General features: G+C 36.3%; 1 protein-coding gene across 1 annotated transcript; it reads right to left on the bottom strand.

Moving 5' to 3' along the window:
• Positions 1 to 8,682: 8,682 nt before the first annotated feature.
• Positions 8,683 to 20,106, bottom strand: LOC149197069 (formate dehydrogenase-like). The gene is made up of 4 exons (XM_089403842.1): positions 20,010 to 20,106; positions 19,720 to 19,845; positions 10,649 to 10,827; positions 8,683 to 9,057 (listed from the first exon to the last, which is right to left on the bottom strand). Exons 2-4 carry the CDS (start codon positions 19,832 to 19,834, stop codon positions 8,860 to 8,862), a joined length of 492 nt encoding a protein of 163 aa, XP_089259968.1. The 5' UTR covers positions 19,835 to 19,845; positions 20,010 to 20,106; the 3' UTR covers positions 8,683 to 8,859.
• Between the last annotated feature and the right edge of the window lie 7,378 nt (positions 20,107 to 27,484).

Genomic DNA, 27,484 nt, shown 5'->3' with positions numbered 1-27,484 from the left:
TAAAAAAAATTCCAGGAAATGAAAAAATCTAAAGTTCTATTCTCTGTAGTTAGCATGTGAGAATAGATAGCTTTGTGTGTGAATGGCCTCTGGATCTGGAATTTTATCTGGATGGTATTGGATGGAAAGTCTTCGATAAGCCTTCTTGATCTCTGCTTCAGAAGCTGCAGGATCCAGTCCAAGAATTGCAAATGGCTCAAAACGTTGAACATTGCGAGTAATATGCTTGACATAGTTTATGCCAAAAACCATTATCACCCATAGTAGAAGGCACATCAAATTGCTACAAGTTGAAAATTTCTAGATCTTCTTGGCCACGGATATGCAGTATTTTCCAAAGCATAAGTAAATGGAACAGTGGCAATGAATGCTCCTGACCTTCTTCCACACCGCATTCGCCACTCTATGGATAATGTATGGCACCAACAATAAGACCATAATCATCAGTATGAGGATTGAAAACAGAGAACTGTTCATAGAAGTAACATACTGATAGACACTGCTCAATGATGGAGCATTAGAGCTTTGAGTGCATATAGCAACAACACGATCAAATTCATTATTTTTGCTTCATTTTCTAAACCTATAGTGACAGGATGCACCACGTTATTGTCCAAACCTGGTCATGGTTTAACCCATAGATAAAGAGGCTCTGAATAAAATATTTCACTCCATAGTTTCCTACATCTATACAACGCATCAAACTCGCTTTTGTACTCAAGAAGCAGAGGCTTGTTAATTATTCTGGCAAACCGAGAGACAAATAATGATGGTATGCTTCTGGATTCAAACAATGACAATGGCATACCCATTGAATGTCCAACGAAGATAACAGAGTCGGCGACTGCCCTAATTTTATTGCCTGAGGCATCCAAAATTGTTTGTATCTTCTAATGGCCTGCAAGACCAGAGGACCGTGACGAAAACTAGCTTCAATTTAATTCTCAGCACCAGTGCTACTAGCTAAAGCCCACTTCCAACGTGGACATGGAGGCAGATATCGATCAACAAAAAAAAAAAAAAAATCATAGCTGAGCAACCGTCTAATTCTCAAGGCACTGCCCTACGCCATTGTGTTAGTAGAAGGTGATCCAAATCCAAATCCATACCCGATCCATATTTCCAGAGTCACTACATTTTACAGATCTAAGAAGGTATTTTTTTGTTTTTTTTAGAAGTTTGTTGTAAAAAGGTGACCGGATTGGATCAGATATGATTCTTTGTGGTTTGTATAACGAGTGATGAAAGGATCATGATACAGTGAAGAGGCATGGAGTGCATTTCTCAGCTCCATAGTTGCATACTCCAACATTATAGCCTGCGATCACTTTGCAGCTAGGATTGAGCCCATAGCCATCACATTCCCCACATTAACAAACTCCCCACTCCTCAATCAACAGAACATTGGGCTAACTTTGGACCATTGAAATTTGAAACTCAACATTAAAATTTCAACTTTGCATATTTTCTAGCGTTTTCTCACCACGGTGTTCACCAAATCCTAGATAAAGGATCTCTGCATGGAAGTGACCAACATTTGAGGGCGCAAGTGTAAAAGTACCTGCGCAGAACCTGCTGTGTGACAACACGATGAACACCAATTGGAGGGGAGCAATATATGCATGGCATTGTTGCCATGGAATTCTCTCTGGGCCTACTGCGTGAAGCCAAAAGTGGAGAAGAACATGTGAATGATTATATATTGTTGCATGGAGAATTGTCCAATATAGAGAATTGGCAGTGTGAACTTAGTTTACTGGTCATTATTCTTTTCCCTAGATAGGATTTTTCAAGGCTCAGAAAACAAATGGCGTGATGAAATAAATGGAAGCCAGATCGACGCATAATATGTCCTCTGATTTTTAGAAGACCACAGTGTTGATTGTGTTAAAGTGTTTAAAAGGAGAAAGTGCACTCTACAGGTGGACATTTGTGCACTCAAACAGGTAATTTTTATAATTCCAATTTCTCTTACATATTTTAATATGTTTCAGTTTTTAAGTGGGCATAAGTTAGTTAAAGTATGGAGCTTTTGGAGAGTTAAGGCTATGAAAGATTTTTTTTTAAAGATTTGCAATCATGATAAAGTTAATCGAGTAATAAGGGCATGCTTTTTGTGGAGTGATAAGGTAAATTTATTTTTGTATTTGGAGTGATAAGTGAAATTTATTGTTGTAATTCAAAGTAATATTTTATTTTGAGATCGATTGAGTCAGTGCGAGTAGTTTTTGAAGACAATTTGCTTCGAAAGTTTGTAAGTGTGACAATCTCATTGAGAAGTTTCCACGACAAAATTGTGACATTGAAGAATGATGTACTCCATTAATTAATAAAATCATAATTTTTGTGGTGCTTGTGTCCTAAATCCGCCCGAAATTGAATAAGGGGATCTCAAGTACACCGTGTGTAATGAATGCGTGTGCATGACTTGGGTTCATATTATCAAAACACTCTCTTTGTATTATGCTTAAACAACTACATGCACATAAGCAAGCTTAATCAGGCTCTTGTAATCAAGCTTAAGTACACAAGCACAAAGCGTCACATCATCAACTTGATAAGATGATCTTCCAAGCAAGCACATTTCACATCATGTAATCAAAGCAGTCAAGTTAAGGATGCTACAAAATCAAGCATTTCAAGCCAAGATGACATCAACGTCATCAACACTTTTTGTATCACTTGCAGATAAACACTTTTTAACTCAATTGTACGGGTACATTCTCGGTTGTAACTAACACCCTAATTTTAATTGTTAAGGTGAATACATTAAGTCAAGTAAGTCTTCAACTAAGTCATCAAGATTGAACTTGTCATTTGTCTCTTGGGTGCATTTTCGATAATGTTTGACACCCTTACTGATCTGAAAATGAGATCTAAGACAATTAATAAGGTATTATAGACCTATGTGCATGGATTAGTCTATGGCATTATATGCAATGGATCGATAAGATTGTGAAATGCACAAACAATGAAGCAGTAACAAAACATAATAGATAACACATGACTCAGCAAATTTAATAAGGAGTTCACCAATACTCCTAGGCTACATCTCCTGGTCCAGCCTTCAATGGTGGCCTCTCTATTATGTCTTCAAGCAGAGTTTTGTTTACAACAGTGAGCTAAATTTGAGCCTCACACACACAAAAATATAATAATAAGAGCTTACTTGAACCTCTCAAGTTCTCTATGAGTACATAGACTCCCCTAATGCTCTATGTCCTAAACTCTGTCTCGGCATTTGCCTGAATACTGCTCTACCCATTATGCTCTCTGTCTGTGGCTTTTAAAGCCAACCGTGCTACTTGTTCATTTCACATCTTCGTATTTTAGTCTCCCCGGCCTCTTGAACTCTTTGAATCCCTCTCTAGCATTATAAAATCATTGCCTAATGCATAGAGAGGAGGTGGCCAACCATTCTACAGTGCTAGAGTGCTTCGGGCCTCTGAAACACCTGTAACAGTCGCGCTCTGTTTTGACAGTGAAAATACAGTTTAACAGAGAAAATCCACCAAAAATATGATATGTCGAACTTCAAAAGTCCTTCAATACACTTCATTCCCCTATCGGCCGCTATCGCACATCGGAATGGCTCTGTCTCTGTGTATTTCGTTTAATACGAAAATACATTAAAACACTGTAAATCCCGCATTCCCAAACCTAAAATACTGTCCAATATCGTTAATAAACCCTTTCGGGTCCACAACATCGCATCAGCGCTTTTCCCTTTGGTTTTTTGTTTGTTCGCGAAAATGCGATTTACAAAGGAAAACTCAGTTTTCTGGACTTCAAAATATATGCAATGCCACCTATTATATTATTGGGTCCGTAATATCGCTGCCTTTATTGGTATCGGCCCACTCCACTGCATAGTTCCGATGCGATGCAGTGATGCGATATATCACAATCGCTCATCGCAATAACCCTCGGGCGGTTATGAAGTGCTCCACTGCATTCTCTGATAGTGATACTGCGATGTAATATGGGCCATCGATCTGCGCACTTGATTGACGATCCATATTAACTCTGCCATTTTGTCGTCACCATATATGTGTGTTGAGCACCGATATCCCTATTCTGCAAGTCCCTATTTCGATTTCTGATCAGATTTGGGCTGTTGATCGGCAAGATCTGACGGCACTTGTGCATCTATTGTTCCATGCCTCCATACTCTGTTTTATTCACGATTTCATAGGTTTTGGGCCTCCCGATAGTGTTTCTCCGCCTTGCTAAGGGTGTCCCTCTTATGATAATTTCAATCTTTTAAGGGATTTTTGGCCTTGGGCACGATTTTTAAAAGTTTCATGAAGACTTAGAGGGCATTCTTAGATCCATTTGGATCACACTTTCCTAATGAAAAAGGCTTTTGGACCACCAAAAGTTGGTTTTCAAGCATCAATCAAGTGAGGATACAGCTGCCTCACTTGTCCAATCTCTATCCATTTTGCACTGTTGGGTTTTGAACCTTTGAGTCCAATCCTTAGGTACTCAACATCTCCTCTGCGTGTTGTCCTCACCTTCCTGTCTAGAACTATATCTTCCCGCAATTCATTGAGGTATTCAGGAAACAAATCATCAATGGAAGGCAATTGACTTTGCTCTTCAGGATCTTCAATTAATGAAGGTTCAAACAATCTTAAATTTTCTACATTTACTACTGAATAGATATGCATGTATGTTGGCAGATCAAGGCAGAAAGCATTCTCACCAACTTTCTCAAGTACCTTAAAAGGCCCATACCTTAGTGGCTTCAACTACTTTCTTTCACCTTGCATTTTGTCCTTGCTAATATACAACTAGAATTGATCACCAACTTGGAAGTTGTGCTCCACCCGGTGTTTATCATGCCTTGCCTTGTATTTGGCTTGGTTTTTTTCCAGCTGTTCCTGCACTACCTGGTGAATTTCTTAGATCTGTTCAATGAATCTGGTTGCTTTGTCTACATCACTGTGTCCAACAACTGCTATCTCTTTTTCAAAGACAAAATCCAAGGGAGACCTTGGTATGAAACCAAAACATGTCTCAAAAGGAGATCTCTGTGTCGAAGAATGTTTAGCACGGTTGTAAGCATGTTGCACATAACATAAATGTTCTCCCAAAGCTTGGGATGCTTTCTGCAATAACCCCTAAGCAATTGGCTCACTGTCCTATTGACTACCTCTATTTGGCCATCTGTTTGTGGATGAAAGGTTGTGCTTTTCTTCAGTCTGGTGTCCATTAATTCCCACAGACTTGACCAAAACTTCGTAACAAATTGGTGTTAGAAAATTATATATTACAAAGCAATGGAACACATAAAATATTGTAGAAATATAAACATAGAAAATGCACAAAACAAGAGAGACACAGATATACGTGGTTCACCCAATTTGGGCTACGTCCACCCCGAACAGTCAGTCCTTCCTTTCTATTATCCAGCAAAATGAAGAGATACAACCTACAGCAAATCCGCTGTAATATCCTTTGTTTTCTCTCACAGTCTCAACTCTCTGTTTCTCGCTCACAGAATACACATCTATCACACAGCCTCAAATACAATGCCCTCATACAAAGAGAGGGGTTGCCTTCTAGGGAAAAAAACCCTAAACTAAACATAAGTTCTACCGTCATATCATCCGCCTAATGAACGGCCCAGATTGACTAGAAATTACTATACTTTTACAAGGCAATTTTACATTTATTTTTGGCTTCGGGGATGCTGCCCCCGAGCCCCCGCCGGAGGACCGCTGGCCCCCGGACCCCCCAGCCGGGGGGGATGGGCCCCCCCGCACCCCCCCGTGTGGAGGGGTGTACAAAACTTCCTGGGGTATACATGCGACTGAACCAAATACCTCTGAACAATCATGCTCCACACACAACAATTGGGAGTCTTGATTAGATACTATGGAAGTGAGTAACCCAAAATGCACCCAGACATGCTGAAAGAATATTTTCGTTGTTTGTTCAGTTGTAATCTACTTAGTACAAGGTATCAAAATACACATTTTGTTGAACCTGTCCAAAATAACATATAGATAGTCATGTCCCTTTCTAGATTTTGGAAATCCCCCAACAAAGTTGATGGAAACACTTATCCAAGGACGAGAAGGGACTGGCAATGGAGTGTACAAGCCTAGTTTTCTATTACTGGGCTTGCTTTTAGCACATATGGTACACCCTCTTACATATTTAGAAACTATTTCAAGCATTTTTGGCCAATAGCAAAATCTTTTTAGTTGTGCAATTGTTTTGCTTACCCCAAAATGACCAGATATCAGAGAAGTATGTGCTTCCCTAATTATATTAATTCTCTCTGTTTGTGGAATGCATAGCTTTCCCAAATGATACAAGATTTGGTCCTTAACATAGTAATCCAATTCTTCTACCTTTTTGCCATTACTTAACGCTGCATATACATCTTTAAATACTATATCTTGAGCATATTGTTCAATGTAGCTTTCATGCCTTACCGAGTTATGCTTAAGTATAGTAGATGCATTTATGGTTGATCTAGACAACATATCTGCAACTTTATTGTGTATGCCCTTTTTATATCTTATGACTAAATGAAACTGTTGTAGGAAACCCATCCACCTATAGTGTCTTGATTGTTGCAACTTAGTTCGTGAGTGTAAATATTGAAGTGGTTGATGATCAGTATGTATAACTGTTTCCTTGCCCATTAAGTAATGTTTCCACTTTTTTACACTCTGAACTAATGCATACAATTCTTTATCATATGTAGGATAATTAACTACTGCAGAATTAAAAGTGTCATAACGGTAGCATATGGGTTTACCATGTTGCATCAACACTGCTCCCATGGCATAATCACTGGCATCTGTTTCGATCTCAAATGGTTGTTGAAGATTTGGTAATGCCACTACAACAAAACCAGCGATTTGCGCCAGATTTAGCGCCAGATTTTAGTGCATTTTTTTTGTAATTGTGATGAGCAACCTGGCGCTAAATCTGGCTCTATTGTACAATTTTTAAAGCGTCCTTTTTTGCACCTGATTTTGCATCCTTTTTCACGCTAGATTTTGCATCATTTTTTACACCAAACTATGCATCATTTTTTGCGTCAAATTTTGAACCAAGATTTGCATCTTATTTTATGACAGGCTTTGCTTCTAGTTTTGTGTCATTTTTTGCATCTATTTTTCATTCTCTTTTGCTTCCTATTTTGTGTCATTCTTTGCTTCCATTTTTGCACCATCATTTGCATCAAGTTTACACTGTATTTTGAATCCAATTTAACGTCTTTTTATGCATCCATTTTGTGTCAGTTTTTGCATCTAGTCTTACGCCAGGTTTTGTATCTAGTCTCACACTAGTTTTTGCTTCTATTTTTGCACCAGCTTTGGTGCCTATCTTTGCACCATGTGTTGAATTTGATTTAGCATCAAATTTTGCATCCATTTTTGTGCCCATTTTTGCATCTTTTTTTGGACCATTTTTTACATCCACATTTACGTTTGATTTGTCTCCATTTTTCCCATCTCATTTTGCACCATATTTTGCGTCATTTGTTTCATCCAATTTTGCATCATTTTTAACACCATCTCTTGCATCTAATGTTACATCATTTTGAGCATCCAAATTTGCATTTATATTTGCATCTTATGTTGAGTCATGTGTTGTGTCCACCTTTGCATCTTATTTTGTGTCTAATGGTACATTCAATTTAGAGCCATTTTTTACGTCTACTTTTGTATTTGTTTTTGCACCAAGTTTTGCATCCAATTTTAAGCTATTTTATGCCCCTTTTTGCACCATTTTTTTGTGTCTACTTGTGTCCAATGTTGCACCATTATTTACACCGACTTTTTCATCCAGTTTTGCATTTTTTTGGTGTCTAGTTTTACATCGTTTTCACCATCCAAATTTGCATCTTTTTTTGCCTCATTTTGTGTCCACATTTGCATATAATTTTGTGTCTGAGTTCGAGCCTAAATTTGCATGTGATTAGGAATCATTTTTTACATCCAATATGGCATCCTTGGTTTCACCTTTTTTCAGCGCCATTTTGCATCTTGTTTTATGTCTTTTCTTACATCTTTTTTTTTTCCTTTTTTGCACCCAAGTTTGCATCCCAAATTTACACCATTATTTGCATCATCATTTGGCATATTAATTTGTAACGTTTTTTGCTTCTTTTTAACGCTCAACTTTGCATCTTATTTTACATCTAGTTGTCTTTTTTTGCATCTAATTTGGTGCCCATTTATGTGTCCTTGTTTTTGCCCAATTTGATATCCTTTTGTATGCCATGTTTTGTTCCCTTCTTTGTGTCAACTATTGCACAATTTTTCACTTCTAATTTAAAACACTTTGTATGTCAATTGTTTGCATTTTGTATTAATTCCTAGTTTAACATCCAATTTTACTTTCAATTTTGCATCCATGGTTACATCCGCATTTGACTTCTTATATAGAGTATATTTTTCTTTACATATATGACCCCATTTATAGATTCATAGTGAAATATATGATAGTTTCTAAATATCATTAAAGCAGATATCACAATTCAAAATCATTTGTAAAGAAATTTAAGAGAAATTGACAACATCCATCCAAAAAAATAACAATGTGTCATTAACAATTTTCAAAACATGTATAAAATAGCAACATAATACTAATAAAATCAGTATTATTTTTAATCAAAACAAGTAAAATTCAAATATGATTAACAAATCAAAATATTTCATGAATATCGTTATTCTACGATAAATTAACAACATACATAAATCAAACTCATCGTATGATTACAAAATCAAAATGTCTCATTGATATAGGGTAAATTCACAACACCCATCTAAACATAACAATGTCATTCTACACAATAATTTCTTCATAAAAAACAATGCATGTGCATGCCTAGCTACCACCACCAAGATCATCCTCATGATCATCTTGACCATCCTCATTACTCTGATCCACATCATCACCAACACCGCAACTATCATCATCATCTCCTCCTTCACCACCATCATCCTCATCCTCATCCTCATCATCTCCTGATATATGTTGAACATAATTTGGATCATCGTCTTGGCAATCATTACCTATAGCATTCTGACAAAAAAAATCAATATTACATGTTAGTATTAATTACATAACACAACGCATGTTTTTGTTATACAATGTTAACCATAAAATGAGGTAAGATATACTAGCATTTGCACCAGATGTTGCAAAGGAAACGCCGTAAGGCATAAATTGAAAAATACAAATACAACAAAAGAATACTTTGATAAAGAATAAAAATATATTGAATGCTCAAATCAATGCCCCATTAACTGGAAGCATTTAGTAGACATATCTATCAACATTAGGATTATACACAATGATCAAGAAATTTTCCATATACAAACAACAACTTCCACAACAACCTTTTGTCACATCCACATTTTAAGAAATGCCTTGGAACGTGATCAGAATCTTCCATATTGCCTTTTTCATTATGCAGATAAATCTTCCATATTGCTATTTTCATCATGAATATTGTTAGTTCATTGTTGTAAAGTGTTAGTGTGTTAAATTCAATACTATAAGTTCGACAAGTGAAAAACATTCCTCAATTAGCATAATATACATTTTTCTCTCACCGTGTATTTTTCAGTCAAAGAGCACAAGTAACATATTAACATGTATTTTCCCTTCATTATTTTCATCATAGAGCCAAGAAATCTACGCCTTATCTATAAAGTAACAAAAACATTTTGAAATAAGTTTAATATTTCAAGCCAGTGTCTAACCTATAAAGTAACAAAAACTTTTTGAAATAAATTTAATATTTTAAGCAATTGACTAACCTACTTTAATAATTGAAAAATTCTCAAAGATGAATTATACTCCATAATAAGAGAGCCAACATTGGAGCCCATACTTTCACTAAAACCAAAAGAAACACAACCACTTGTTAAGAAGAAATTCAAGTAATAATAATAAAACAAAAATAATAAACATTAAAGTATAAAATGGTATTTCCAACACACAAGTATAAATATACATGCTCTATGTCCATTGTTAGATTAAATGGGTGTGGAGAAAATTAGTAGAGAACCCAAAATTGTTTTTCTAATTAGGATGGGTGGATAAATGCTTTAAATGCGGGTTGTTGTCATTCTAATGAAACCCTTTGCAAAGGGGATGTTAAGATTCTGAGAGAAAAGCTAGGCTTGGTAGAGAACACCTTCCTTGTTAAACATTCCCCTACTGTAACCAAAAGGAAAGGGCAAGAGAAACAATAATTAGGTTTTTGTTCACAAGTTCTACAAAATATATAGGTGCTATTGATGTTTGAGTGAATAATGGGAGAGATTATTTATGAAATTGTGATAAGGCGCACCTAGTTTTGTCAGAAAGAGGCATATTAATGACAAGTACATCACATTTAGGTAGCATTTCGTCAAGATTTGTCTCCAATGTTGCTCCAGTTTCCTTTTCCAATTCGGGTCCAATAGAAAGACGGTCGTGGTAAAGAAGCTTACAATTGAAGGGTTGTACAAAGGAACGCAATTCAATTCAACATCATGTAATGTTTATTATTATTAGATTGAAATTTTGAAACAAACAGCATGCATGCGTAAGAATTATGGAGCACTGATTTTTGAAAAGAAGTTTGCAACATCATGAAGTAGTACTAGATCCTAAGAATGAATACCTTCAAACGCTTAAGTAGTTCTTTGCCAATACGCCCTGCACCAATAGAACCAATAGTTTTCCCTTCTAGATCATATGACCTGTAAGAAATTGCTGCCACTTTCCAATCACCCTCAACAATTTGCTTATATCCAGGCACAAAGTTTCGCATCAATATGAGAATGCGCATTAGCTCATCTTCTGCCACAGACACCACATTACTTTCGCTGATCTTCAACCAATGATGATACAAACAAATCAATGGAATTAAAAAATATATCCAATATAAATAAAATGCGTTTTTTTAAAAGTAACTCCTAAAGTGAGAAAAATAAAGTTAAAAAATATAACAATGACAATTGTGTAGTTAAAGTGTAACCAAAACAAAAATATATATACAACAATAGAATAAATAAAATGCGTTGTTTTAAAAGTAACTCCTAAAGTGAGAAAAAATAAAGTTAAAAAAATATAACAATGACAATTGTGTAGTTTAAGTGTAACCAAAACAAAATATATATATATATATATATATATATATATATATATATATATATATATCAATAGAATAAACCTATCAAGTGTGGATCAAGCAGTTTGTGTCGGATTTAGCCCATAAAATGTCATTTTCAAATTTAACAATAGAATAAACCTATCTAGTGTGGATCAAGTAGTTTGTGTTGGATTTAACTCATGAAATGTCATGTTCAAATTTAATGGAGAGGGGTCGATTTAATGGAGAGGGGTTGAGAGTGGGAGCCACTTGTGAAGGGTAAAAATTATTCCGTAAGGCACTTAGTGAGACAGAGCCTTGCACAAACCTATTGACAACATCCTACAATTAGACAAATCATTCTTCCATCAACCATTGGAGCTGATCTCAACCTAAACGTAGGTCACCACGGTTAAAGAGAGGACATCATAACGAAACAACGAATTAAACATGGAACCATCATTTCTAAAGGAAACAATGGTACCTAAAGCTATTCGAAACGTTCGAAGGAAGGAGCAAAATGTCATTTATAAGAAAATAGTAAACTTCGTCCACAACAACGCTACTTAGGGTGGAAATTGTTGGGAAAACCACCACAAGAAAGGAACAAAAAATGGGAAGGCTAGAAATGCAATTATCTTTGCCCTTGAAATGTCTGCTAAAAGGAGAGGAGAGTTCGAAGGAAATTAAAGAACTCAAAAGGCAGTCCTTGGAGTCATCATTGCCCGATTTGAGAGAGCTTCCATTTTTTGAAAGAGTTGTTTTACTTGCACCTCCCCTCTCCATTTTGTTAAAGAGTTGTTTCACTTGTTATGATATATATGAATGTTACAGTGTGCAGGAGTATGATTCAATTCCATACGAAAATACAAAACATCTGATAGGATTTCCTTATACCTCATAGGCAAACAACCATTGTCCCTTCTATAGATGAGCAGAATAAGTGCTTGGTTCTCTACACTAAATAAAGACAAAGTATAGTACTTATTGCTGACAAAATAGGATTTAAATCGCGGTTCAATTGCTTGACATTCAGCTGGTCACAGAATTGTAGAGTGCATAATCATAAGTGATGTTGCGAGCCTCATTGCTCAAAGTCTAAGGGTCTTGCGAGCCATAATCACAGCCATGTATGGCATATCTTGTGATTATTGCATTTTATGAGGTCAATTCTTGTGAAGACATTTCAGTTTATAATAAATTTTGAACCTCAACAGAGTTTTGGCAAGACCTGGCTGAGCTAGGACATCAACAACACAGCTGATATGAATGACATAATCTAGCCTCAAGAGGGAGCCTCTTTTGTTTCATCACTCTAACAATCTATGAAGTGGTGGAAAGCATAACAACTTCCCCTTGAATATGACACCTAAACTGAGTACAAATCCTAAATGATGCAGCCCTTGGTGCATGTCTCTCAAAGTATCGATATTTCAAATGTTGAAAGCTCTTGTGCCCATTTGATATGCATTCGATTGCAGTTCCCCTGAAGAAAGAATCTTATAAAGGTGAGGCCATGGCCAATATGTTAGCCATATCCATTAGAGTTGCCATTGCTTGACAACTTTAGTGTGATCAGTCCCACCATGATTCACATGGGCTTCTACTCAACACTGGCTGTTGCTATTGTAAGAGTCTTCAAGCTCGTTGAACCCATAGTATTGATAAGTGTATTCTTTGGGTCTCTGGTTTTCAAATTCTGCCTATGTTTTCCTCTCAGTATCATTATTTCAAATGCTGAAAGCTCTAATTCCCATTGTTGTGTATTTGATTGTGGTTTCCCTGAAGAAAGAAGCTTATAAAGGTGAGCCCGAGGCCAATATGTTGGCCATATCCATTGGAGTTACTATTTCAGCTTATGGGGAGGCCAAGATGAATGCATGGGAGGTGATTCTCCAGTTAAGTGCAGTTGCATGTGAGACTACCCAATTGGTTCTCATACAAATTCCACGAACATCAAAAGGGATTAAGTTGAATCCCATCACATCTTTGTTGCTCCTTGTTGCCTTGTTTTTCTCAGCACCCCCTGGGCCTTAGTAGAATACCCATTTCTGATAATCAGGGTCTCTTCCTTTGATTTGGATTACATGACATTTCTGCTTGTGCCTTGGCTCTTAATCTTGCAGTGTTTCTTCTGATAGGAAAGACTTCAGCCTTGACTATGAATGTTGCTGGTCTTGTCAAGGACTGGCTGCTCATAACATAATCTTTGTCTGTAATAAATGAAAAGGTTACAGTCATAAACTTGAGTGGGTGTGGACTGGCTTTTCTGGCTGTCTGTTACTATAATCATTTGAAACTTCAAGCTCTCAAGTCCAATGACAACCAACCAAAGTACCTCAGCAGTGCAGCTGATGCCAATGATGAAGGAGAAGGTTTGATAATGACGAGTGGGAGATCCTCAATCAGAGATTCAGAACCAGTAGAGAAAAATCAAACTCAAGCTTCATGATTAGGTATTTAGATCATTAATATTGTCTTGTGCTAGAGATTACTGTTCTTGGATTGGCTCCTCTATGCCCAGATCTATTTGCAGGGAACAGGCCAGTCATTCACAGTGAAGAAGATAATGACAAGATTAGTGTATAATGATGGACAGGATGGTGCCATGGTGCCAACCTAAATTTCAAGTAAGGAGACATCTGTTCATCAATTTGTCAAGAAGCATGGCCTACAATTCAATTGCTCTAAGCCTATCACTTCTTCCACCTGTCAAATAAATTGTTTCCTGTTTGTTTAGTTGACTATGGTTCTAATAAATATACTATTGTTTGATGTAAAAAGACAAAACAAAACAAAAAATATGGAAATTTGTGACCCCATTTTCTAACTACAAATTGAAATCGGATTACCATAGTGACCACCTCTGCTTATTGGAATCAAAAAGGGGGTGGGTTATGCACAATCCTCCGTATCATTTGCTATTACCAGAGATAATTAAAGCCACCCTAAACTCAAGTCTTAACTATGCTGATAAGTGAATAAGTGCTTGGTTCTCTACACTAAATAAAGACAAAGTATAGTACTTATTGCTGACAAAATAGGATTTAAATCGCGGTTCAATTGCTTGACATTCAGCTGGTCACAGAATTGTAGAGTGCATAAAGTTATAATTCCAACAGATACCTACCAAATTTTAGGCAAAATTAACTGGAAAATATACCCAAAAAAAAAACTAAAATGTAAAACAATTAAACTATGCTTATGTTTGGACATGAAGCTATATAACAGCTACATGTACCCTAGTGGATATATACATGATTTGGACTTTTATTGTTTGGTCAGCAAAAAGAATTTCTTCAGGGGACGTCTTCCTGACTCTGCCATTTTGTCATATCTTCTTTTAATAATAATATTTCAACAGTTTTCTATAATAATCTTATTATCTTATTTATATTTCTACAATGTGTTTTTTTGTTATTCTTTCTTTATTTTGGAAGTTTCTCAGCACAGTCATTACTCCCATGACGCAGTAGAACACATAATTACTATCACTCAAGCAGATGAACCATAAAGCTTTCAACAATGACTGTGCAAATACCAAGAACATTTGACAGTATTCCATTCCATACATTAATTGGATAACTTGTACATGACAAGAAAACCCATGTACATACTACAAATTAATGTATAACTTGTACATTACAAGAAAACCCATGTAGATGACTTGTCAAGCCAAAAAAGCAGCTAGGTTTAAAGCCAATAGGTTCACTAAAATGAAAATTTCCAAACTCATGGACTTTGCAGAGGTATCTTCGAGAAACATAAACACAATACCCTTCTCTGTAGCTACTACGCCAACAAGAGAAAGTTGAAACGTTTCCCAAAGGTCACAAGCAGTTATGTCAGATAAGAATAGAAAACTCACAGGTAAAGAAGAGTTTAAAGGCTATAAAAAGATGGAGACAACTCCGTACGTTATATGTCCATCGTAATGCTCTTTCAAGCTAGAATAGGCTCCAGGTCTGTTAGTAAAAGGCAAGAGACCAGCTAAAGGCAACAGGGGCTGATGGAAGCTTTCATTGGTTCTCTAGGCAAATCCATCAATGATATAAGTGTGAGGCATAGGAACCAGTAGACAATTGTAAAAATAAAAATCACAATCATAGCACTGTACCTAAGTCAAAGGTATAGTTGTAAGTTACTGTACACTGTTTTCCAAAAATAAACTAAAAATTTCAAGAAACTATTCATATCCTGATTAAAAGAAATGGCAAGCTACAATTTCTCATTTAGAAAAACATTCCAAAAATGTATCAATTAATGACTAAGGATACAAAAAAAAATGTTCCAAAAGTTGTTAGGAAAGCTTTCTTGGGATTTGGCTTGTCTGGAGCAGGAAACATGGGCTGCATATATCTTTTTTTGTAACTGCCTAATGTAAGACATTTTGAAAGGGAGATTCAAGATGCTTCATCAAGGGGCTTGAAATTTTTCATGTATGGCCATTTTGAAAGGGAGATTCAAGCTCGAGGGGCTTCTAAACATCATGGTGGGCCTCTTCATATTTGCAGTCAATCTCCATTGTTCATTTCATGAAGCTTCAAGTGCCTAGAAATTCAAACCTATGTTATCACTGTAATTGGTTCTTACTGTTTTCGGATCAAAGGCACGAGTCTCTTTGTTTGTGGAATTTGATACATCTTCGGATCTTCCTCTAAATCAACGGCCTCATATAAAATATCTGGGCTTCCAATAGATTCTGATATCGGGTAGTGATCGTTAAAACTGTGGGCTGGGATTTCTCCATTAAAACACATTGAAGATGCATCAGAAATTCCAACCCGAGGTGAAGGTCTAATAGAAGACCTAGGAACTGTGGAAGAAGCCAAAAAAGAAACACGGCAACTAAATTGCTATGTTACAGATTACCTCAATATAAATGAGGATCTTCTAACACTTGCCCAGCGGAAAGAGGAGGAGGTAATTTTGAAGCTTAAGAGTTTTATTTTGAAGGATTATTTTTATTAGCATCAATGGTAGAATACATCATGTATTAAGCCCTTTTATACACGTTGCAGATGAGCTCTTTAGCTGAAAGAGTGGAAGGCTTGCAGATGGTACTTTCCAAGAATACAGAGGATAATATCATTATGGGTGGAACATTGAGAGCTCTTAGAGTCGAAATGGCTGATCTCAGACAGCAACATCTGATACTTAGGCAGCATTATGATGTTACTCAAATGAAGCTTAGGAATAGTGAATAGTAAACCATGGGCTTGCTTCAAGGCAATATGAAAGTACTGGTAGGGTGAAATAGGATGAAGCTCTAGAAGCCTGGAATCTAATTCAACAAACACAGAATCTCGCAGGGCATTATTTGTTCTTGATGCACTATTTGCTAGAGAACATTTGGTGCACATGATCCACAAAATCCCACAACCCTGATGCAGAAACTCTGCAGGGATGCAGGATTGACAACCTTAATGATAATCTGTTAAACTAGAATAAAAGAAAATTTTATAAGCACAAGGCACTTGTATCGTTCTCTTGCTTAAGAGAGAATCTGGTTCAAGATCATTTTCCTCCTTTTAACAAGTGCTCAATAGATTTCCTAGAATCAGAGGTCTGAAAAGAAAAAAACCAAGAGAAGAAATAGACGAGGCCCCAAAGCTAGTAATACCACTGGGATTCTGTAGAAGTTCAAAATGCAAACATGCAAATTAAATATAGGGTCTGTCAATGGTGTGAAAAAAAAACCAAAAAGAAAAACCATCTCCACGAGGTCTTAGATTATATGAAAGTCATCAAGATATAGAACTCATTCTCAAAGCAGAATGTGATTATGAAATTCATCTCTTTTCTTCCCCTTGAGCTTGTAACCAGTCGGCACTGTCCTGGTAGTGGTTCCCCTGAAATGAACACAAGGTGGATAAAACACTGGTCTAAGAAAACATGGATATTATACTAGGAAGTAAAGAAGATGGTATAGTAGCAGTTCTTTGTCAATGGAATGTACAGTTTAGCAACAGGTTATTTGGTACATAAAAGGCCTCTGTGTACCATTATCTCCTGCAGTCTTTTTTTCCCAATTGTATCCAACTTCGGGTCATCATGGTTTACGAACAAATTATAGATAAAGGAAAAGAAAGAAGAGAATATCTAAGAACAAAGAACATGGGAATGCATGCTACAAAACACTATTTTCATGAATTATGTAATTTCCCAAAAATGCCACGAAAGATAGGCAGCTCGTTCCATCACAGAATGTCAAGTTAGATTTATTTAAACCATAATAATGTAAAGATTTGAGCGTTTAGAACTTTTAGTCAATATGATGCATCATTTACTACAATCTTCCATCGTACTGAATACTGAGATGGAGATTGCAAAACGTGAAGAGTCGATGGGAAAGTTAACCCGAAAGTTAACAGCCATTGTTGCAAACCAAGATTTGCTTTTTGCAGAAACTGAACACCTGCAAGTGCATAGACAATTGCAAAATGCCAACTACAAAAAGGTTGAAACTGAGGCTGAATTGATACATTCCAAAAATCTGATGAATGATTTGAAAGGGAAAATATGTCATATGCATGATGAAATGTGCAGACTAAGGGCCGAAAAGAGTGATATGATCAAGCAGAATATATTGCTTAAGCAAGCAGCAGAAGCTAAAGACCAGGTTATTCTAAACATCCGGAATGAGGCAACTGACTTGTGGCACAGAGTACAGGTTTTAGAAGATGAAGTCATGGAGAAAGAAGGTCAAATTTCTATATTAAAGGGATCATTCTCTGAAGAGTATTGGTATTAACAAAGCATAAGAGCATGGATTCACCATCAGATTGGCCTTTTCTGTCAGGATGTTAGTAGGAAGAGAAGGAGATACTTGTTTTTGACCGCTTGGCAATGCAAGTTTCAGGTTCAAGCACCCCTCTTGATCCATATGGAACTGAACAGAGAACTGCTCATCCTCTGCAGATTGATTTATAGTCATAGTACAGTGCTTGAGGACATTACATTACAACATCTCTACCACACTGAGCTTGCAAAAACAGTCTAACGATTACAGAGCCCTACAAGATATCCACTCGTGTCAAAAAGGATTTAAGCTTGTTTGCAGATATTTTTGAGCTTTCAACTGTTTAAGTTTTGGTGGCAATGAACTCGTTGAATTGAACTGAACCTTTCAGACTGCCCAAAAAGAAGTCACGTGAACATCAAAATTCTCAGTTAAACTGCCCTAAAAAACAACAAAAATGTCACATGGACATCAATAACATTCTCAGCGGAACAATTGTGTAGAGATCTATCTCGTATTATGATGCTGATCTGGGGAAACTCAGGTGTCAAAGGAAAGCGCTTGTAAGGGAGAAAAGGATACCAGTCATTCAGGGAATTGACAGCATCGGAGAATATAACTCAATGCTTACAGAAAACCCATTCTCACTATGCCTTGAAAGGTTTGCAATGGCCTCTAATGCATAGTCACTGCTATAAGTTTGGCTGCCAGCACATGATGATACTCTCCTAAGTGTAACTGCTACTATTTCCCAACAAGTGTCTAAGTGCACTCTCCTAATCACTCCCTAGAATGATTGTTAGAATGATTGTTTAGCAGTTTAGTGAACAGGAAAAGGCCATTAGGGAAACTGGTGGATTGAATTTTCATTAAAGCCATCAAACAACTAAGTTACTAACAACTGGATCAATTGAGTGTAAAATATGGTTTCGTCTTAACCTCTGATATCAAAAACTTTGAGGTCTGGTCAATAAATTTGTGATTAATGTGGATATATGCAACACTAAAACGATATTCCCTCCACTCAAATACGAAACCAAGGGGAAGCGCGAAGAAACAGACCAATAATCAAAGAAGAATGCAATACCCCAATTATCGCAAAAACATTTGACTGTCACATCAATTATAGAACGCTAACAAACTTATGCAAACGAGGGAACTGGTTGCCACTAAATTATATTTGAGCTGAGGTATATATACATCAAGTACACACCAAATTGCCTTATCGGCCTCGGACAAAATAAAAGGGCAGGTTGCACACGGCTATTAGTAGCAGCAACTAAGGCTGGTTTAGTTTTCGGCTCTCAAAGAGCCCAATACTCAAGGTAATGACCTAAGTGGGCGTTGAATATTTCAATCCATCTTTTCTACTGCTTCCCCACCACCGTTCCTGACAACAGTTGCCGCGATGTTTCATAATTACTTAGTACTCAAAAGAAATATGAAAGTTTACAGGAGAGGCATATCACAGTATAAATGAAACAGTCTAGGTCGGTGGCAGTCGGAGTTGGCTTGTGAGAGTTTTGGGTAATTTTGAAAGCATAGATGCTCCTCTAATTGCTCAACTCTGCTTCTATATTAGTACAGATCCCGGATAACAGACCTTTTGCAGAGCTCGTTCAAGGAAGACCTTTAAAAACCAGCAAGTTCAAGTAAGAAATCCAAAAATTCAGTGCAGCTCATGAGGCATACGTCAATTGAGTTATCTCGGGCAGTAGAGTGGAATGGCATTTGTCAATTGAGTTATCTCGGGTAGTACTGCTTACAACAGGAGAATGACAAGACCGTATAGCAGAGAGTTCAAAATCCGCATACATGATACAAACAAGGATTAGAAGAGTCTAAGAACAGTGCTCACTGTCTACAGAGCCAAGACGAATGCAGAAGAGTTCTTCCTTCAGTTCCCCATCTGAGAAATCAGTTGCATGCCAGACCCAAGTTTTATCACTACCTGCGTGCTCCTGAAGTGACATTGGGGAATGAACTGCAAGGCAAAAAGTTGAAATATTTCCAGAAAGTTGAAATATGGCAAATTTTTCCAATCAAGAACTCTAAATAATTTCATTAGGACAAGGCGTAGAGGATTCATGACGGCGACAAGAAAATAATGGCGCTTTGCAATTTTAGCACTCTCTTGCAGAAAAATACCTTTTCTGAAATCGTTTTGACCACGAAGAAACGCAGATGAACTGTTGGAAGTCGTGCAGAGAGAGATCTGGTGGCTCGTGGATCGATTCTGAGGCAATGTTTATGCGATTGCAAACCATGATTGTTCATATGCGAGCTACTGAGCTCGTTGAGAGGGATACGCGCAATGGCGCCAAACTACCAAGAGGATTTGAATTTAAAGGCGGGAGAAAATATCTACCGTCCGATCATGTCATGCCATATATTTGTGTTTCAGTAAAACGGATTTTCAAAGAATTTGAAATATTATACATTCTATTATTTAAGCTGAATAATAGTTTTACTTTGGAAAAATAATTGGGCACATCAAATAAAATATTGATGCGACCGACATAGAACTCCGAAACAATAATGCACCCTTCTCTTACTCCAAAACAATAATGCACCCTTCTCTAGCTGATGTGTCAATGTTTTCTTTGAAGTGGAACTTAGAGAATTAAGTAATTATTCATGATTAAATTGGGATTTTATATAAATTAATTGATTATTTATTAATGTTAATTTCATTTTATAATTTTATAGTAATTTTTAATAGATTTTTGTTAAAGATAATTATTTGAGCTATTATTGTATCAAGATTTTTGTTGTGTCTTTTATTATTATATTTTAATCCACTTTAAACATGCTCAAAATATGTTTTCATCTTCATTTGTGGAGATTATCTACTTGCATATTCAAAAAGTTTTGATGTAGTTTTTGCCTTGAAAAATGATTATTGTGATTGTAATGGTGAGAAATTATTCTATAAAGAGTGTTAAGTGTTATTTAGAATAAATGAGAAATTCTTTTTGAATATATAAGACTAATCTTTGAGAGAATAGATATATATTCCCTAATTATCACATAAACAAGGGGTTAATCTTGCATTTAGTGCTTTATCTCTGTAGAGTTTCGCTAAACAAAGGGAATACCTCCTCCTGCGTGACTTCGATTGTCCCTCCCTCTTACAGGATTGCAAAGCATTAAGAATTGAATCTTCTTTATTTTAAAGATGTAGTCTTGTCGAATATACCAAAAACATAGTAGGATTCTTTCATTATTGACAAAATCAAGCACATGTGCAAGGGAAGTATTCATCTATGGATGGTTAACAAGTTCATTAATAACTACAAGCAAACGCTTCAAACTATGTATTTAATGATCTCTAGTCATCATCTAAAGAGTTCAAGAATCAAATCAATTCCGACCTAAGTTCTAAGTATATGGTAAACCTCTACTCTAGAGGTTCTATTATTGTAAAATTTCACAACTATGGAAGTTGTGGCAAGGTCTCAAAGGAGGGACTTTCTTTTTGGGGCAAAACTAACCTTTTTTCAAAAGATAGTTTCTATAATTGAATCCATCTTCAATATCCATTTCTTCAACCCCACTCTGCCGGATTTGAATATTGAATCCCCCCTACTTATTTTGGGATGAGATGATCTTTCAAAAGCCAACATAAATATATTGGGGACTTACAACAATATACAAACTAAGCAAGGAAGGGTATACACACATGTGTTAGAATTTGAATTGAAGTTGACTTGAGCAAAGGTATAACAATGCATATTTAATTAAATATTGGTGATTTTAACAACCACGTCCATTAGATTAAAATAATGATACTTTATGTGTATCTATATGCAAAGACAAAATACTTGAAAGGCACCTTCCCAACAACAAAGGTCATTATAAGAAAAATGGAAAAATAACAAGTTGATGGGTGGTATGATTGAATGAAGAATCAAAGGGCAAGAAAGAAGAGACATCCAAGTTTAGTCCTAATAAAAGATTTTATGGCCCCTTCCAAGGAGTGCGTTATTAAGAGGGACACAAACATGATCATGGAGTCTGTGCTAAAGTCTTATGGGAGAAATAGGAAGCATGTGAATGAGATATTATGGATTTCAAAAGAGAAATCATGTTATTCAATCCAATAGAAGCAAGGGGATTGGTGCTACTTGAGACTCCATAAGCTCTAAATCAATTGGTGAAAGCAAGAAGTCTAAAAGATAAATGCAAAGAAAGGAATATCCATCTATGTACAAATCTACAATAAATAAATTCAAAATTATACAGTGTTTCCATATAGACAATGTTAGGTCCCTATAACACTAGTGATTCCCCCATTACTAGTGTCATTGTGGCCCTTACTGTTATTGTTGTGCCCTTATTGTCCCCATATTGTTATTATTGTGCCCCATAGAAGCCCACTATTGTTATTTTTGTGCCCTTATATTATTATTGTTATGTTGACTTTGATTATATTGTGACCCCTTAGACTCCTATATATAGAAATGAGGCTTTGTCATTTGTATCATCCAATAATTGTTCTTTTGTGTAATGTAAAGGAGGTTGCCCCCTCGAAGAGGCTGATTTCTAAGTTGTTGATCTATCTTTTCTATCTTTTTGTGAGTTGGTTTCATAACAGACAACCTAGGTTCGAACCCTAAAAAGTGTAGGGTCTTTGTGAGTGTTTGTGAGGGAATGTGTTTGACATCACATAATTGGATTCCCTTCATCATCAAAGAGACATGTGTCCCAAAATTCAATTTGGTTTAAGTGGATGTTAATATGATACATTGTATATTTTCTGAGGGTAGTAGCACAATTGGAAAAAAGCATGTTGGCAAGCCCTTGTGTATCCAAGTGATCGAAAGTTCAATCCCCCAGACATATCTCACCAATTGAACTTAAAAAAAATATGATACATTGTATATTACAAAGCCATTAAGTTAAGTAATGACCTTGGCTAACCCAAATATTTAATTAGAATTTAAGCTCAAACACAACATTAGAAATGAAACCTTCACTCTAGATCTAAGGATATAGGGGTCAACATTGGATATTGGATACAAGACAAGGTGATCAAATGTATCTCTTGGACTAGCATTATTTACAAAGGAATACAAATTTTAATGCTTATATTAACATGTATGTATAATATAATAATGAAATAGTCACTCTTTAGTTCATGGATAAAAGTGTTGGTGTGGAAGGAAATCTCGAGGGATGTGTCACTATAGTCATAAAAATTGCATTTATTGTGGCATATGTAGAACTTATTAATTGGGTGTAGCTTTAAAAATGGATAGGAGTGTTATCCTCCCCACCTAACTGCAATTCCTACAAATGACATATTTAGTGATTAATGAGTATATTGTTGTAATAATTTTGAACCCTGTGTTAAGAAATCCCTATGCAATCCAATTTAACTTAGGTACCATCCTCAAAATGAGGAGAAGTCATTTGTGGGTTTCCTTAGAATGTGTATTTCAAGGAAGAATGTGTACTTTGTCGATATGTTGAAAGGTTTTACGGTCTTTTTGTTTTAGTGTACCATGTCATGTTTGGCATTGAGCGTTGGGTGTGTTGGAAGCCAACTCTTGGTAAACTCAAATACACTTGTCCTAAGGAGGGAGTTGGGGTTTTAAGGTTCTCTAGTTGTAAAAGCTTTCAAAGTCAATGTTTTTCATCCTCTTCTTGCATATTGCAGCCTCAAGGCCATTCGATGAGTTGGTGGTCATGCTTAAGGTTTTCATCCTATTCTTGCATTGTGCTTAAGGTTGATTGGTACCTTGTTCCATGAATTGTGATCAAATTTGGGTCCTCTTTCAGTAGACACCTCCTAGCCACAGTATTAAAGGCAACATATTGGTTTCCTTTACTAATTTTAGCTTGTAATAAATTTAGATGTAATGGTTGTCACACGCGTTCATATACAACTACCTCATAACAAAGCTAACACAAGCACTTCTACCCATGCCTACATCACATCACAGAGGAGGAATCAATCAATATTATTCAATATCCCGCATTCGAGTATCCCTCCTTTGAGGATTCAATCCAACATTTATGGAGATCAGGTCATCCATTTACAATAACTAGCTTTGCCATATAGCATGTTCATATTCCTATTGTCATGGCCAAAAGTACCACCGACATATATCTTATGCAATACGAATAAATAATTAGAACGCCTCAATGGATGCAATTCATCCTATAATGCATAATGCATATATTAGATAACCCAAACCATAGGCTCTACCGTTTCAAAACAAAATCATTTATCATACATAATCAATAATCTGTCTGCCACAGTTGCATGACACGTTAACATGTGTATCTTAGGGATTATGCACAATTAATCAGAAGCGCAGCATTGGATGCATAACACAAATAACTTGTACCATAGTTTATACAGTCGAGCCTTACCCATAGTTAACAAATTTGCATAGCGGCTCAAGCACGACTATTCACTATCTTAACAAAAGACAGGTTAACACCAATTCTACATAAGATCCACATACTGTGACTGTAATTAGAATTTCATTTATGTGCATCCATAAAATCATCTCATTAACGCCACATGCAGTGCATTTAAAACTCAAGCAAATTCTCTCATATGCTAAGGAATTTATAACATAGAGGGTAAGAAACCAACATACAGAACAATCCACGCAAGTGAGTCAAACTAGATCAAAAGAGAGAACGACACTTGGAAAACAGAGCACCGCTACCCAACCTAGAAATGACTCTTCAGTTCACCACCGAGTCGAGGTTCTTGCCATGGATCAACCACCTCCAATTGATCTATGCAATGGGTATTTAATACCTTCTTTCATGATATGGTTTCCATTAGCGGTGTCTCGCTTTTATGGATCTTTTTATCCATTTGCGTAGGCTTATCTCATAAAAGCTCACCTTTCTCTCCCATGAGGATTTTCCTCATAGAAGATTGCCTTTCTCTCCCGCACAACTTTTATGTTTTTCTCAATGGATATTTATCTCCAATCCATCCAACTTATCTAGAATTAAATCGAGAAGCTTTACCATGAAAGAATTATCCTTTCCCATTCACCAATGTGATTTGGCAAGAATCTCATCTCTTGGTGTCTCGCTTTTCCAAGTGATTAATTTATTAATAATGTATTTACTTTTTATATTACACATCATACCTAGCTTTTCTCAGCTTAGGTTTGCAAAGTTTGACACACAAGGGAGGGGTGTTACATTTTGGATCCCTCTCTTTCCTTAAGATCCCTCCAACTGCAGCTAGAGTTCTTAGATGACTGTAAGGAGGAAGCCCCTATTGGAAATGGACAGACAGTTTGAAGGTGTCTATCTTGTTGGTAATTCCTATATCGAAAAGTTGTATTTTCATAGTCCAGGGGTTGGGAATACACAATTCCCATCCACTTGAGCTCAATTTTATCTCGCAAAACTTCATTGGGATCTACCTAAACACATATGCAAACATAGGTGAAAATGCCTTTCAAAAGTCTTTCCATGTCTACTTTGACGAATCTTCCAATAAAATTGCCCACTTTTTCTAAGAGATCTAGATGGGTAAAGTGAATGGGAAAACTGGGAATCTTACCCATACTAGAGTAGTCATCGGCAACATAGTGAGAGGATTGAAGTTGGGAAACCATGGCTTCACTAGAAGACCAACTCATCCCCAAAACCATGGACCTTGGTCAAGTATTTTTTTCTTATCCTCAAGACATTTGAAGATCACCACAAAAAAACATGGGTCTACATCCACCCAAACCGGCATTCATCCCATCCTATCATAATCGAACAGAAAAACGCTACTTTTTCAATAGAAAATGGGGAATAAAAGTATCACCCAAGGATAATGACCATCGCATCAAGCGCTCAATCATAAGGGAGGAGCAATAATTTGACAATCACACGTCCTTGATTTCTGTTGATTTAACTCTGAACACTCACGTAATATTCTCTTGCTTGGCGAATTAAACACCACTGCATGGAATGGACGAGGATTGAGCCGAACCCTGGATGAAGCCCACTTCATTCTCATCTAAACACAAAACTATATATACGTCAAAGCTATTACAATAGATTCTGACTGTCAACACCTCGAGGTTCTGTTTATATGTGGCTACCTTTTATGGTTACTATTGAATGTGTGATTGGCAATAGTAATGGCAACTTAGGGCTGCCAAATTTCCTTCGATTCCCTCACTACATCCTAACACAAATAGTTGTTTAATGCCTTGGTTGTCTTTCAAAACTGGTAGGCAGCGTCTTCTTTGATATTTCTCGATGGTTTTAATTCCACTACAATCACAACTTTCATTTACATAAACTTCGTGTTTTCGCACGAGCGACGATTGTTCCAAGGTGAAATGTCACTTGGATGGTTTCAATGTTGTTGACCCATCATAACTAACTAACGGATATGCCCATTACAAATTTATACCACCCCATTATCAATATCAATTATGCATGGGAACCAATTAAAGCAACTTTTCACATTAATTTTATATGAGCATGAGAACATGTGTTAACAAGCAGCCCATAAAGCCTCATTTTGAATGCCATAGTCACTTAGAAGGAATTCCTCTTGTAGTAGCATCCTCCCTACTAAACTTTGCTAGTGCTAACATTAGAACCACCATTACAACAAGATATCTTTCTAGTGTTGACAACACCATTATAGTAAGATACCTCAAGAGAGACAGAAAATTTAAAAAGTATGATAGTAATATGTATCCAGAAGATGGTATTGAAACTAGTAATTGTTCACGAATCCATAAGATTGTAAGGTCATTCTCATTATCATAATCATTGTCATCATCATCACCATCATCCTTGTCATTGTTATTGCCATCATTACATTATCATCATAATCACCATTCATGCCATCATCATCATCATTATGGACATTGTTTGCAATTGTTCATAATTGTAGATGTTGTAAGAAATATCATCAACCCAAAAAATGTGATCAGTGCTAGAAAAGGGTTGTTTAGGACACATTGATATACGTAAGAGAAATAACAACTCTATTTTTGACAGATGATCAATGATGATCATCATCACCACCATTATCATCGTCATTGTCATTTTTATCATCCCCATCATCATCATTAATGTAATTTCTATCGACATTGTTGTAATCATGCATCATCATCATTCATGCCATTATTGTTTTTGATGATGACCTAGATGAAAATGATGATCATGACACCAAAGATAATGCTTATGATTATGACAATGACAACATCTAAAATTGGGAAGATTCGCCAACGTCATTAGCATCATCATCATCATAATCATTACCATCATCATCATTGCCATTGTAACCACTATCGTCTTTATCATCATAATCACAATTCATGTCATCGCCATCATCTTCATTTTCATCATTGTCAATATTATTGACATTGTCATCAATTGTTCATAATTGTCAATGCCATAAGGAATATCATCAATTCAGAAAATATGATGAGTGTTGGAAAAGGGATGCAAAAGCGAACATAGAAATGGGGGCAACAATAGAAGTAAAATTGGATGAAAAGTGGATACAACATAAGTAGATGCACAACAACATGAAAAACCTGACAGAAAAGTGGATGCAAAAGTAGATGCAGTTGTCAATGCAAACTTGGATGCAAACATGAAGGAAAAAGTGGAAGCAAACATGG

Source organism: Pinus tabuliformis, chromosome 2_2 (assembly GCF_031772625.1).
Source record: "Pinus tabuliformis cultivar Carrire ecotype Pingquan chromosome 2_2, CPIR1, whole genome shotgun sequence".
NCBI lineage: Eukaryota > Viridiplantae > Streptophyta > Pinopsida > Pinales > Pinaceae > Pinus > Pinus tabuliformis.
This window is presented reverse-complemented; position numbering and strand designations above follow the sequence as displayed.

Coding starts and splice junctions, on each gene's coding strand:
- LOC149197069 (XM_089403842.1), bottom strand. CDS start 19,834: ATGTCACTTCAGGAGCACGCAGGTAGTGATAAAACTTGGGTCTGGCAT. Junction 10,828..19,719: donor TCGTCTTGGCTCTGTAGACA/GTGAGCACTGTT, acceptor TGTCTGTGGCAG/AAGATGAGCTAATGCGCATT. Junction 9,058..10,648: donor AACTACTTAAGCGTTTGAAG/GTATTCATTCTT, acceptor TTTTTTTGTCAG/AATGCTATAGGTAATGATTG.